The sequence below is a fragment of the Rhinolophus ferrumequinum genome, chromosome 15 (assembly GCF_004115265.2).
Source record: "Rhinolophus ferrumequinum isolate MPI-CBG mRhiFer1 chromosome 15, mRhiFer1_v1.p, whole genome shotgun sequence".
Classification (NCBI taxonomy): Eukaryota; Metazoa; Chordata; class Mammalia; order Chiroptera; family Rhinolophidae; genus Rhinolophus; species Rhinolophus ferrumequinum.
In genome coordinates this window covers 3321129-3335816 of record NC_046298.1, presented here as the reverse complement: position 1 = coordinate 3335816, position 14688 = coordinate 3321129, and the positions used below count along the sequence as shown (strand labels likewise).

Sequence of the window (14688 nt, the reverse complement as noted above, 5' to 3'; positions counted from 1 at the left end):
TCCCTTGTCTTAATGCTGCTGGGTGCTGGTGGTGCTGGTGGTGAGGGGTGGGGGTGGCTGATTCTTCCGCCTTTATTTTTCATTCATGTTTTTAGCTTCTGAAGCAGAGTAGTTTTATGACCTGGCTGCAGATGACGAGGCTACTCCAGCCTCTCCTTGATTTCAATGTGGTCTTTCTGTGCTGCTTTAACTGTTTTCACACTGGGCTGACACCCCTACATTTTTATGCCATCTATTTGGTATGCACACTCACGAGGGGTAAAGGCATGACTGGGTGCGCTCCTTAGTGCTGAGTTCTGGTGAAAAGTGAAATTTGCCTGGGTATTCTACAGGTGTAATCTGGTGTCCATCAGGCACTGCGAGGCTATCACATCCTGAAGATAACATCCAGAGGATCCCATACTCTGATTTTTCATAAGTTGAAATATGACTTTTTCAGACTTAAATAAAATGGAAGGAAACCTGGAGAACACCATGTTTTTAAAAATGATACTCTGGAAACGTTGCTGAATTTGATATTCAGTCAGGAGTTTCCAACAGACGTTGCTTGTACCATAAACTTATACCATGAATCTGCCACTGTGATAGAGGAAGCTTTAAATCAGATTTAAATCTTGTCATGCCAGGATAAGTGTGCTAATACTTTCACTCAGTCTCTGGAATAGCTGTTAAAACCTCCTGGCTCTGTGGCCCCAATGGGACGTCTAAAACTCATGAGTTCTGTGTTCTAATTCTTGGTTTTTGCTTTTCTAATTAGAAAACAGACCTTGGTTTCTGTGGAAATGAACATCAAAATGTACTGATCCCAACATACGTTTCAGAGCAATACATTGTGAATTCCGTCAAAACACAAACTCGATACCTACGTACAGATTCTCAGTGCCCTCAGTAGCCTGGGAAAACTTGAGAATTCTGCGCATGTATCAGTTAAGCAGGAAGTTAAAGCTCAGTTAGGAAATACATACTTGAAAGTGATGTTTGATTTAAACTCAGACAGTGGCATAGTTCTGGAAACTTTGCTCAGCTAATCAGAGTTTTAAAAAATTCTTAAAAACATAACAGTTTACTTTCCTCCAGATTGTAGTGAGTATTAAATATTTCAAGGTTTTTGTTCTTTATTTCCAGTTTGCCCAGCTGTGACGTGTCAGTCCTCAATTCTCTCACTCCATGGGTTTCATATTTAAGTTGTTTTCATGCTTGTTTTATAAACTAGCTTCATCATTACCTTCTCATAAGCTCTCTCAATATATCAAGTTCAGTAATTATCTTCCTTGGCATATCCCTCTCCTTAACATGCTCTATAAGGGCAGATTTATTCTCAGCACTGTCAACCAGTATATACGTGACCTCCTAGGCAAGATCCATGCAGGGTACCTCAAAGTTGAGAAATGTGCTATCTGACTCCAGAATTTTCCGTGTGCTCATGCATCCATCAATTTGATTGTTACTGAAGCCACTTGTCCTTTCTTTCTTAGATCCTTTCAAGACTCTACAATGGGCTGCATTTTTTTATGTGACAGGTCTGACTTCTCAAGTGAAACTGAGATCAGAAAAATCTCTCTTTGGGACCAAGCTTCAAACTAATAGCATGCATTGTAACACTCAGTAAGGAAATAAATTCATAAAATTTGGTAGCAAAATATGTGTGATGGTAGGTGCCACAGGTTCTCTTCCATTGCATCAATTAAATAAAATATTTAATTCAATTAAATAAAAATATTCACGAGTAATTAAACTCAAAATTGTGAACATGAAAACAAAGAATGTGGCCAGATATATTCATTAATTCAGAAATAAAATTTAGTAACATTACCTTTGTTTTTACTAGTACAAACTAGGTTAACCATCCACACCTCTGAAAAATCTTACACGTCCTATTTTCAGTAAGAACTCAAAGAAAATGTTTGATCAGGTATTATCGGTATTTGTAATACAAGTATCACAAATGTTTGATCAGATTTATTACTGTATTTTAGTCCAACCCTATAGTTAGCACAAATACAAAACCACAGTCACGTTTACAAGGTAAACAGTGTACAATAGCTCTGTATAACTAAAATATCACCAATAATGCAGGTTTTGAGAATCAAAATGTCAGCTGGCTGATTTGGCTTTAATGATTCCTAGTAGAATCTTCTAGGATGATGACACCCCTACAACAGTCCACCACTCTTCCACTAGCTTTTCATTCCCAGTATGCATTACCACTTGGCAAACTCATTTTAATGGCAGTCAGGGGAATTTAGTCCAAAGAGCAATGATTTATTCTGATGAGCCGTTTGATCATGAAACATGCAGTGGTGAGCTTTCAATTCATAAACTATTTCTACCATTCAGTAATGATTATTATTGTAGTTGGCATAATCAGAGAACTTTCTGCACTTGATTCAAAGCATTTTGAACCATGAGATCAGCTATGGCAGGGCAGGCAAGAGGTGCCATGACTTTGTCCAAGGGGGGAACTGGCTCCCGGCAAGATCAGTCCATTCCTGAGTGGCTGCCTTGATTAAGCTCAATCCAAACTTCACACACTTCTCGGAAACGTGCCTCGACAGAGCCTCTGACACCTTCGTCACTAGCTAACCAGACATGGGTCGTCACTGCTGGGCTTCACTTCCCCTTCCAGCAGCAGATTCATTACCACCTTTGTCAAGTAGCTGCATGTGCCTCTCTGTCCCAGGGGGGCAGTGTTGTAAAAGGAAGTCATGTCATCCTGCGAAGGAAAAGGGGAAGCAAGGCGTTGTATTTGGGGGCTTGTAAAGAGTGGACAAGTAAAATCACTGTCAGCCTAGAAGGGAAATAAATTTACAGAATGATTTCCTCATGGAAAATAGGAGCTTCTTGAGCTTTGCTTTCATTTTCCTGAGGTGTCTTCTCAGCATATGAAACAAAGACAGACATTTTGGGTACTCTTCTCTTTGTGGGTAAGTCTTATTTACTCGGGGAACCTCTTTGCAGATGACATCAAATATTAAACAGAGAGCCTAGAATGGAGGGTGTGAGTCACAGCACCACGGAGCCCACTCTGCACCCCAGCCCATCCCAGAATTTAATGTGATCCCTCCCTTCTGGACTCCATGGCTTCTCTCTGGTAAAACACATTCCAACTGCCAACTGTACGAAGGAAATTTATCTCTTCCTAGATTGCTTTTTAGTCAGAACTTCATAGTTGAATTGACTCCTAATTAACTAAAAAGGAACATTAACTCCTCAAGTAAGTCAGACTTCCTTTCCCCCGCCCCTCAAGTACTGGATTTTGCACTCTGTAAATCTGTTTTGTAAGTTAAATGGTAAGAGAGGAGGAATATTTCGAAGAGTTGAGACAATGAAAAAAATCTACAAAAAGTTACTTTCTCTACTTACTTGCTTTTCAACTTCCTTTCCTTGACTCTCATCTTTTTGATATTCACGAAATGCTTCTTTCACCAGTTTGTCCAGATCAACTTTGTCCTGAAATTCTAGCTCAGGGTTTCTTTCCAGTACAATGGACACGACCATTAGTAACTAGAAGAGACAGATATTGAAAGCCAATTAAATGAACCATGAAAGTGACAGAGTCTGGTCATGTTTTCATCCTTTCTGCAGACGGATGGATGACCCTCATATTCCTGTGTGTTCTGTACAACAACAGGCCTGAGGGTCATCTATGGATGGAATCTTCCTAATCTTGCAAATTAGTAGCATAAGTTCATTTTGGAAGCAGCACCATTTCTTTTTTCGTTGTGTATATCCCTGTAGCTGTACAGAAATGTTTTTAAGTCACTAAAATAAAACTAGTAACTTGGAAACACAACTTTCTGAATCCTGTCTCTGGTGTAGCGCCATGTTCACCCAGTTAGCCTTTGGGCGTTCATTAATCCTTGTTGGCAAGACACCAAAACCAGTGTCCGGTGGAGCAGAGACTGCCCAGAAGGTGACAGGCCACAAAGCCAGAGGAGGTAGCTGAGTTCTGTGGAGACTCTGGATCTGGGCTCATGATCGGTGACTTGGAGCCCCGCACCCCAAAATAAGTACAAACCTGTGACCGCACAGGAGTTTCTCAGGGGATTATTATGTTTTTAAAAATACACTTCACTTTAGGAAACGAACATTGTTTAGTCTACATAAACTGTCTCAGTTTAATGCATCCCCCTACTGTTTGACTACGCCACGCATTTACCTTAAGTAGTAATACTCATTTTGGATGACAAACTGTATACACTAAGACTGTATCTGAGTATACAACGCTTGGTAAAGCCTTTCTGATGGTGATTATCACTCCTACTTTGTACATGGAACAGGAAAAAGACCTCATAATTCCCAATTTGGGAGTCTTCCCGACCGTACGTTACTGAAACGCCTCCAAAACAGAACCCCAGGGAACATTAGCAGGAAAGCTCCGGGTCACCATGTGGCAGACCCAGGCTTTAGTCAGGAGAATACAAACTCCACTGTAGTTCTAAGGGAAAGTTCTTCTGCAACGGGAATGATCTCCTTTTGGTCAATGTGAAGACCTTCTATGTCCACTCCAGGTCCCAGGTGCCAGGCACTGGGCAGCGAAAGGCTAACAGATGCGGAAGGCATTCATCCTTCTACGAACACCATCTTTTCCTGACCCCGGGCTCTGCCTCACTCTCACAAGCTGTGAAACAGATCAGCTGACACTGGGTCTGAATCCTGGCCCCTCAGAGATAAGGCTGACTCTCCTTGGCAATGACCGTACCTTCAGACACGCTGGATGTGGGAAGGGGCCATGGCCAGTTCTACACTCAGACAATTTGTGCATTAAGAAGGCACATTACCCACCTGCAAGAAGCACAGAGTCTGATGGAGATATTCTCAGAGAAAGAGACAAAGTGAAGATGAGCTACGTATCAAATCTATCCATCTGGAGGATTCTCTATGGATTTGGTCAAATGTTTTAAAATGGCCAAAGAGCACCTGAACACACGTGTGTGCACAGGTGTGTGTATTTTAGCACTTAATTTATATAGCACTGTGATGATACAGCACAAAATTACATGTCTTCTCTGTTCACAGGGAGAGGTTTGGAAAGGTTTCCCCCAAAATACCAAGTGACTAACTACTGCTAGTAGGTGGGGAGAAGCTTTTTCTGCTTTCTTGTCTGTAATTTTCTGAACTACTAAAGCTTTTTACAATAGTCATGCATTATTTCTATAACAGAATACTGAAAATAAAGCAAACAGAAAAAGGTGACTTCCTCTCTTTGATGGCATTGCTCAAGCAATTACTGTGGAGAGGTGTGTGTAGCTGAAAAAGCTGGAAGTCACTTTCCACCCTGAAGGATTTCAGACGTTTACATTGTTCATGTGCCTTGACTTGGGTTGAGAACGGTCGTCCTCTTCGGGACTCACATGGGGGAGATCTGGGTTAGTGACGAGTGACATTTCTAGTCTCTTGGGCAGTTTCTCTTACTCCAGTTTTCAGGGGGCAGAGAGAAGGCACTTTGTCGGCCTGAATGTGTCTGAATATGTCTGAATACACACCTCCACAATGATCTGTCTGTACTTCGGCTGGTCAATGTTTCCCAACATGTCTTCTACAAGGAGAGAGAAATTCATCTCGTACATGGTCATATCTGACAGGGTTGGTTGCTGAAAAAAATAACATTAACATGCCGTATTGTTATACTCTGGTTCCCACTTAATAGAGGGATTTCATTTTCTAATCAATAATCTTTCTCAGTTTTTATAAAACCTTAGAGAGCATTTTCAGCTCTATGACTAGATTTTTATATATGTCAAACTACTGAAGCCAACCAGCTGACTATTGTGATAAATTAAACCTCCTGTTTTTTAGTAGTTGTCTTCACCATATTAATGTTTTTAGGGGAAAGGGACTATATTAGAAATCCACTTCAATACACAAATGGAACAGTCAACAATTGAGACAATAAATAGAGTACATATTGCTTTTAGAATTAACACAAGAAGTTATGATTGCTGTCTGACCTCAGCTTGCAAGTTACTTGCTGCTAAATTTACATCATTTCTGTGGCAGGTGCTTTCTGGGCTGGCAGCATGAAAGTGCATACAAATAAGCAAGAACAACATGATGTACAGAAAAGGTAAGCAAACACAGAAAAAAGTGAAACAAAAAGAATTTTCTTGATACTACCTTTTATATTTCATTTCAAACAAGAGTATTGCATAGTCTTCCGTTCACTTTTCACAAAGCAAATGAGAGCAGAACATAAACTCAGATCCAGATCTAAACCTAGACATGTGGATAACCCTCGAAGGATGAAAGGAAAGGCTCTAAATATTAGGCCTGAAAGTGGGTGGAGTCACCAGAAATGACGAGCCATACTTACTTGCTTTTACCTCAAGGAAGGTTTACAATGAACTTCATCATAGCCTCAGACCAGTGTGGATCTACTTACTACCCCAGATGGGACCCAGCAGGAACGTCTCCTTTTACTCAAACGACAGTTGTTCTGCCTGGTATAATAATGCCTCAGACCTGTATTTAATGTGGTCCAAGTACTGTCTCCTATATTCAACACAGGCCAACATGTTGTTAATATTCCAGGTAGTCCTAATTTGGGGAAAATAAATCCCGGCTTCTGAACACAGTAATTATCACTGTTTAGATGTCTAGCAATGGGATTCATGGGGTTACAGAAGGAAAGGAAGACCTCTCCATGATCTCACATCAATTTCCTTTTAATGTATCTCATGTGAAAAGTCAACCTAGTTACTATGCAACTATGATAACTAAACCTGGAGAAGGGAGACCACGCTTGCCTTATGTCCCATCTCCGAAAGCACGTAGGGGAGGCAGTGTAGCAGAGAAGTTAGGAGAAAGGGCTCTGAAGTTACACTGCCAAGGGGCCACAGTCTGGGTTCGCTGTTTCCTGGATGGGTGACCCTGGGAAAATGCCTTAGCTGTGCTCCGGTTTCCTCATCTGTCAAATAGGAACATCTACCTCAAAAGATGGCTGTAAAAGTCAAAAGAGAACTTAGAAAGTGCACGGCCCATAAAATACTTAACACGGAAATGCAGGTGGCCCGGATCAGACAATTGAGTGAACACCTGGTAGGTATTAGCAGAAGCCAGGAAGGAGGGTGCCACAGCGGCTGTATGCAGATGGCCGCCTAGCTGGGGAAGCAGGCCCTGGGCAGTGGTGGCTGGTCCTCTGCTCATAGGAGGTCACAGGGCTTCAACCAAACAAAACTACGCCACAGTTTGCAAACAGGATAGGGAATACTTTTTACATTTTTGATTCAATTTTTTGAACAAGTAATAGATTCACATAGTTCAACATTTGAAAAGTTAAAGAGGAGGGTTTTCAGTGAAAAACCCACCCCGTAACCCCAGACCACAGTTTCTTTTCCAAAAGGCAAAGAAAAAAATGCTACCAATTTCTTGTGGGAATTCCAGAAATAGTCCATGGACATATAAACAAAATGAGTATGGGTGTGAATATTTAAGAATGCTTTATTTGTAGAATGACCTGCATCAAAAATAATTTGGTTGGCATTTCAGCACTAGAAACAAATAGAGCACTTCATCTCCAAAAGGCCTTGTCATTCACGTTTGTGCATAAGTGGAATCATTTAGACGCCAGGATTAAGGAAAATATAATCACATCAAAGAAGCAGACCAGTTTCTATACCGTGGGAAACCATCCTAAGGAGGGGGCACTGATTCATTTGGACCAAAGGAAAGCTACATCTCAAGTAAAGTAAGTGATTGTCTCATGACCTAAAAAGTGACTGCATTTTTCAGTCAATGCGAATTGTAAACAGTAATAATCTCCTTATTCACAGCAGTTACTGAGTCACCTTGCTTCTGAGGCCTGATCTCGTTCTGTCTCTTGAGTGGATGTTTTACTGGGTGTGAGGTCCCCCTCAATGGCCAGCAGCACTTGGTGGCGAAGGAATACTGCCATTCATAGAAATGCCACAGGAATCCCTGAATTCACTAATAAGTATACAAAGGACAGCTTGCTGGGCAAAAGGTTTGGCCATGTGGTTCCTTCACACAGAGCTTCCTCGAAGCATTTGAAATACAGTCGTTAAAAATTTTTGATTAAATACAACTTTAAAGCAAAATTTCGTGTAGAAGGAAAGGCTTTCGAGTGGAAAGCTAGAGCAAGGCTTTCGTGTAGAAGGAAACTGAAATAAAACAATAACGGTGACTCAGATTGGGAAAACAATATTTCCGTTCCAGTTGATTATTTCCCAGTATTTCCTCCCTTCAGGGATCTGGATACCCCTCCTTTAAATACTCTTAGAAAATGAATAAGCGGCCAGGTTACTTGCAATGCAGAGAGAAAAGAATTCTCTGCTCCTTCAGGTCGCTTTCCCTGATCTGTACAGGTGGGGCTGTACCTGTGGTAAATGCTTCCCCGCTACAACGATGCCATTGGGGGTGCGTTCCAGAATCTGCCACACACGGTCGTAGAACCCAGCGGGGGTTCTGTTCAAAGACCCGTTGATCTGCCGCCTGTTCAGCCAACATCTGCAGACCGAGAGAAAACGCCTCAGAACTGAGAAGCAAGTGTGTTCAGGTAGAAAGCGGGGATTTCAACATGGATGAACTGTTCCAACAGGGTGAGCAGTAATAGCCCAAACCCGTCAATGATGCCTGTTCTACCAGGTGTTACAGAGATTGCTAAACATTTCACAGCGAAAACAGAACTTGCAGGAAAGGAGAAACTCTCCCAGATTTAAAAAAGTGTGAGAGGCAAAACTTGTTGTCTAGTGAATTACAAAGTTAAAAAATCTCACCATGTGATCAAATGACTTTAATATGCAAAGCAGCTCCATTTAAAAACACAGGAGCAGTCTAAATAGTTATATTACAGCTTTTTCTGTAATAAAAAACAGTTCTTCAATTCAATGCAATCCACAAGTATTTGTTTTAATCTTATTCTAACTTTTGCACAAGCTAAGTCTATGGAAGGGTTCAGCCCTGGAGAAGCTTACAGTTGACTTAGGGTAGCAGCCAACATATTTAAATAACATCGCTAAACCAAAACCTTTAGGCCAAAATGTTGGGAGGAGGGGGCGGGTGCCACAAAAGTTCAGAGAGGGAACTGATTAAAGTGGTGTGAAGTGTTACGTTTTGCACAGAATAATAAAATTAAGAAATGCAAACCATACCTAAAAATGTATAAAATCGCAATCAATGAGAAGCACACCTGAAGACAGATGTTTTCACTAGTGTCTCTGCGCACACTGCCGTCTGGTAGAGTGCACACTGACACTCGGCTGCACTTCATTTCTTACTAATAGCCTATTTCGTATGGATAGCAAAGTGAGACGTCACTGCGCCTCCAGGGTGCCCTGGAGGCAGCAAAGGGCCCTCCTTACCTCCCATTCTGCTGCGGCTGGAGGATATCCAGCAGGAGCTGTTTGACTTCACTAGGTGACAGCTGATATAAGTCTGTGGCTGGCTTGTCTCCGCCGCGGATCTGTAGCTCATACTCCATGGCGTGGATGATCCACCTGCAATGAAACAGGCAGCGCGAATCAGTAACCCCCGACACAAACTCACCTGTGCTGCTCACGGCACTGCCCGCAGCAACACTGACCCGTCCAGAGGGCGATGCAGAAAAGGCCACTGGAACTTCGAAACCCCTGAGCTAATGACTTCCGTCAAGACTGTGTGACATGATCAGACTTAAAAATGAGACCTGCTCTTGCATAAGAGGTTAGAGAGTAAAAATGAAAGGAGGCTTAGAACCTCGGTTCTTGCCAAATGAGGTTCTACCAATTTGGCGTGAGAGTATACTGTATACCAATAGCGACCACGTTATTATGGACTTAAAAATAGATACAAGCAAAAACAAGTGGGATAAAAACGATTCATTGTAAAAAAATGGCTTACAATGTAAACGCTCCTTTTCTAGGAAGGAAAAGGATTTTTCACCTGTTTCCCTCACTTTGCAGTCATTCCTCCATGATTACAGGGGACAGAGAAGTACCTGCCTCTGAAATAAGGGACACAGCTATAACTTATACTCATATATTAGAGGATATACTTTACCCAATAGATTTCAGAAGACTCTTCTTTATAGATATTTAAATGCCGTTTGTGTACCTATTCTTAAAGAATCTATTCTTTAACAGATCTTTAAATGCTGTTCATAAAATAATTCTTTATTACAGAAAGAGCTTCAATATAATTATTTAGGCAAGCGTTTATAGAGTACTATTTGTGTGTATGGTATTTTCTAAGGTGGTGTAGTTACATGCCTAGAAATGCCTAAAATATTTAATTATTTTATGTGTAATTTTATTCCTTAATCTGAGAAGGTTTTAATAAGTATTTTCATAGTTTCATCTCATTTCTTTTACTTACTTTATCCTGAGGAAAGAATTCAGATAAACTGCTTACGCAAACCAAAGAAAACTAGAAATAATACCAAGCCGTAGGGAACCAGAGCTACACACCATTAGGAAAAGCTAGGGAATTAGTTTTACCCAGCAGATTCCTATGCTTTCTCCCTAAATCCTTTGGTGAACACTGAAGAACAAACACAGAGTGCAGCTCAGCATCTGAGAGAATGTGCTTCGGTTCATCCAAGCTGCTTCGTCTCCAGGAGCAGGGCTGTGCAGCCGAGCCCACTGGGAGAAACATCTAGTGACAGCAACGAAGATTGAAGTGGCCACATTACTACACCCAAATACATCAGCATCTTTCTCTTGATACACTTCCTTGAAAGACAACCCGCAAGGCTATTATTGCAGGTACAGAGATGAAAAAGTGGGGTGGAGATCATCAAAAGACTCAAGTCCTTCTTTCTGCCAAGGCTGGTTTGCAAAACAGCAGTGATGCACCCTAATGGGGTGACTTTCAGGTCTCCCAGTGGAAAAGATGGTACGAAATGTGTTAGGCCTTCCCCGGAGATGACGTCAACCAGGCCTTATCGCCCGGACTGCTCTCACCATCCTCTGCTCAGGCAACTCTCAGTGCTTTCTCCCACCTTCTCCCCTATTCTTTGTTGTTGCCATTCCTGGGAGTTAGGAACTTAACTAGTCTGCCAGTCAGCCGCAGAATATGTGTTGTGAAACCCTGAGCTAGGTTACAGAGGCATGAGCGATACACAAAGACAGGACATAATTTTAAAATATACATATAGTTACTATTAGCGTTGATTGTACATCGTCCATATTTAATAGTAGCTCAGTGTAAGGACAATAAAGATGACAAAGTATTTGCAAACAACACAATTAAATGTGAGCTTCCTGACATGAGCGACAACAGAACGTGTGACAGTATTAAGATTTACCATCTGTAACTTCTCTAATCAGTTGAAAACTAGGCTAAACTTATGTTATTGCCAATGACTAGAATTGGTCATCCCCATTATTATTAACTGTATTTCTTCAAAATGTTATACAAGCATGACAGTCACAGGATATTGCTGCTTTGGATGCTTTGATGTGAAAGGTCCTATGCCATGAGCTGGTGGAGCAACATTTCACTTCCAATAAACTGCTCCCTGGACCTCTCTTTAAATAAAAACACTCTATTTTTAATTTTACAGATTAGAGTTGTCTTCCATTTATTATTTTCTTTACTTAACATTAAAAATTTCCACTTGTGGCAGCTTAGAAGAGTAGAAAGAACATCAAATTAAAAATCTAAAAACCTGCCTTTTGGTTTCCTCAACAAGCCAATGGCATGAAAAAAAAGTGTGTGGTGATGGAGTTTTCAATGCAAAGTGACTTAAGAGACATAACTGAGGCCATTTGTTTGTCATCCTGATTTTTTTAAAAGTAACTTTGGGGACAACCAGAGAAACCTGAGTAAGAATTGGGCATTAGGTGATATTATGGAAATATTACTAATTTTGTTGAGTGTGATAATAGTATTGTCATTATTAAGAAAATGTCCTTTTTTAGAGATATATATACTTACTAAAATATTGAGGGGTAGAAGTCAAAATGTCTGGGATTTGCCTTAAAATATACTACAGAAAAGATAAAGATGAAGCGAATATGGCAAATGTAAATTATTAACAATTGCTTATACCATTTAAACAATGGACACTTGGGAATTTGACAAATTATTCTATTACTAACTATTGTAACATTTTCATAACGGAAAGCAAAAACAATAAAGACCCACTTGAATACCACTTCTGTCACTTCCTAGCCGTGCCTCATCGGCAAGTTATTTTTCAAAAGAGAATATTATTATCTTTGTTCAGCTTATTTTATGGAATTATTTTCAGGAACAAATAAGACAATGTATGTTAAGAGAGTCACAAACATGTTGGCAAACTCCTTTTATTTGACATTTCTGACTCAGGACGGAAGAAGATAATCCAATTTTTTAATTCAAGTCTTGGAGTTAATTAAGAAAGTGCCATTCCAATTAACTTCAGGATGTATCCTTTTCTAACATATATTTAAAATGCTTTTTAAAGTCTTCCAAAAATTTGAGTTATTAAAACTAAACATACTCTCTCACATTTACCTTTTAAAATCTTCACACCATAAACAAAGATCACTGGAGATCTAAAAGTTTCCTCTCAGGCTTCCTTCTGTACACAAAATCTCAGCAGTTCTGTGAGCAAATTATAGAAAACACTGTACTCAACAGCCACCAAAGAAAGAAGGTGACTGGTTTTCATTTATTTGAGCTCAAATGAATACACCTTATCGGTCAGGTTTGAAATACATTTATTCATTGAAAAATATTGGCCAAGCTAATCTTTCTGGCATGGAGTTCTTCCAAAGACTAAACTAAAAACAGCAAAATAGCCTTAGACATGAACCACTCTCTAGCAGTCAGAGACTTGAAGAAAGAAAATCATGAACTGAGTAACAAAATCAAATACTTTTTATCTATTTTTAGAACTACTAATACAAAGGGGCATTAATTCCTTTGCATGGCAAAAATCTGATTTCTTACCCTCATCCCGCTGATAGTCACCAAACGTGTTTTGACAATTCTAATATAAAAGCACTTAATGCAAAATGGGGAAAGAAAGAAAGCAAGCGGATGTGGAAGGTCAAAAGAAGGAAGGTTTTGCTTGCACCAGATCCTTATAAATTCAGCCTGTCTAAAGAACCAGGGATATGCTCTACTTGCCAAAAAGCAAATGAGAAAGTAGCAGATACACACGACTGACCAGATCAACCTTCATAAGTATCAAGATTTGACTTGAGGACAATGAATTCCTCAGCACTGCTGGGAACACGTGAAGAGGTGGACTCATTCCTATACAGTTCTGGGAATAAGCTTATCCCTCCAGAAAAAACTCTCTTGTTGGGAGGTTAGTAAGCACACCGTGTACATATCGGCATTGTTCTCTGCAAGATGCTCCAATCAAGGAGGGAAATATAAAGTACATGGAAATCTGACATCACTGGTAAACCAGACCAGCTGACATTTTATGAAAAAAAAAGAAAAGAAAAGCCATAGAGTAGCACTGATCCATAGCAAGAAACAATTTTTTAATAATCATCTGAGGCTATTTCAAGATACTGAGAAGTATCTGCCAAGTTTGCTATTGAACAAGTGAATAAATGACTCTGGGCAAGCCTTTCCGAGCCATGGGATAGGGGATGGGATTCATATCAACTCAGCGAGGGAGACAATCTGGGAAGGCAAACCGAGGTTCCTGCTCTGTAACTGGAGAACAGCGACTCCACTCGACCTCCGATCTCATCCTAAGAGAACAGGGGTAGGCGAGCTCCATTGTCTCCCTTCCTAACCTCCTAGCAAATATCAAAAGCAAAGACCTTCGAAGAGCACCAAACCATGCGAATGAACTCAGAGCTGCACTACCTCCTCCTGCCTCTGCTGCACAGGCGGTGTCACATGGCCACGTGACATGGAGCACCCTGGCCTTCTCTAAGCCTGGGCGATGTGGCCCACAGATGCAGCTGTGGGACTCAGCAGACAAGACACGCCGGGATCAGAACTGCTTCCAGAGGATGTGCTGGCAGGATGCAAACGGAGATGAAAAAGGCTTGATAATGTATATCCTCAGGGGCTATCTGCCGCAAAAGCCTGACTGACAGACCTAGAGCAGAGAGCAGTTGATTGGAGATCTTTACAGTAATGAGCCTGTCAGAACTTGATCTATTTCAACATAAAAGCCAGAACACAAATCAATAATAAGACAGCAAATCAAATCACTATCAGACTAGAATACTACTCCTGTGAGCAGGTTAATTTTCTTCACTGGAGTGCCTGAGATCAGTAAAGTTGACGAAATGGTATTGGCAGGATTAACCTTGGAAAAAAGAAAAAAGAAACATGGTGATATTGGCTTAAAGCAATTGAGGTCGTGGGTGATGTAAATATAAATTTAAAAACCTCAAAACCTGAGAGAGACAGAGGTTAAACCAGAGAGATAAAAGCATACACAGTGCAGGAGAATTCTGGGTAAGATGTACCATGACTAAGACAAATGTTCATATTTCTTATATCCATCCAGCCTAGTGAATTTTGGCATTTCAGGAGGAATATGGTGTTAAAAGCTGAACAAACTATCAATCTCTTTAATCATAAGCTGCATTTTAAAAAGAGAAACAACAGTCAAAAGTCAGATATGAATGAGTCTGAAATCATTTAATTAACTTTTAAGGAAGTTTAAAAAATAATGTATTTTATGAATCCCCTGCCCCCCTTTAAAATTGTGCTACAATCACTACAACACACAAAGGGGTGATTTAGCAAAGCAATAAGTTCAACAATTTCAAGAAATTGGACATTCAA

At 40.4% G+C, this 14688-nt stretch overlaps 1 protein-coding gene across 4 annotated transcripts in view; it reads right to left on the bottom strand.

Moving 5' to 3' along the window:
• Positions 1 to 1939: 1939 nt before the first annotated feature.
• PHKB (phosphorylase kinase regulatory subunit beta) overlaps positions 1940 to 14688 on the bottom strand; it is a 128812-nt gene continuing 116063 nt past the window's right edge. For all 4 annotated transcript variants that reach the window (XM_033128060.1, XM_033128059.1, XM_033128058.1 and 1 more), the window contains 5 exons: positions 9321 to 9455; positions 8337 to 8466; positions 5487 to 5594; positions 3364 to 3504; positions 1940 to 2713 (listed from right to left, as the gene is read on the bottom strand). In XM_033128060.1, the coding sequence (XP_032983951.1) occupies positions 2576 to 2713; positions 3364 to 3504; positions 5487 to 5594; positions 8337 to 8466; positions 9321 to 9455 (652 nt within the window). In that variant the 3' untranslated portion in view covers positions 1940 to 2575. The remainder of the gene's footprint in view (positions 2714 to 3363; positions 3505 to 5486; positions 5595 to 8336; positions 8467 to 9320; positions 9456 to 14688) is intronic.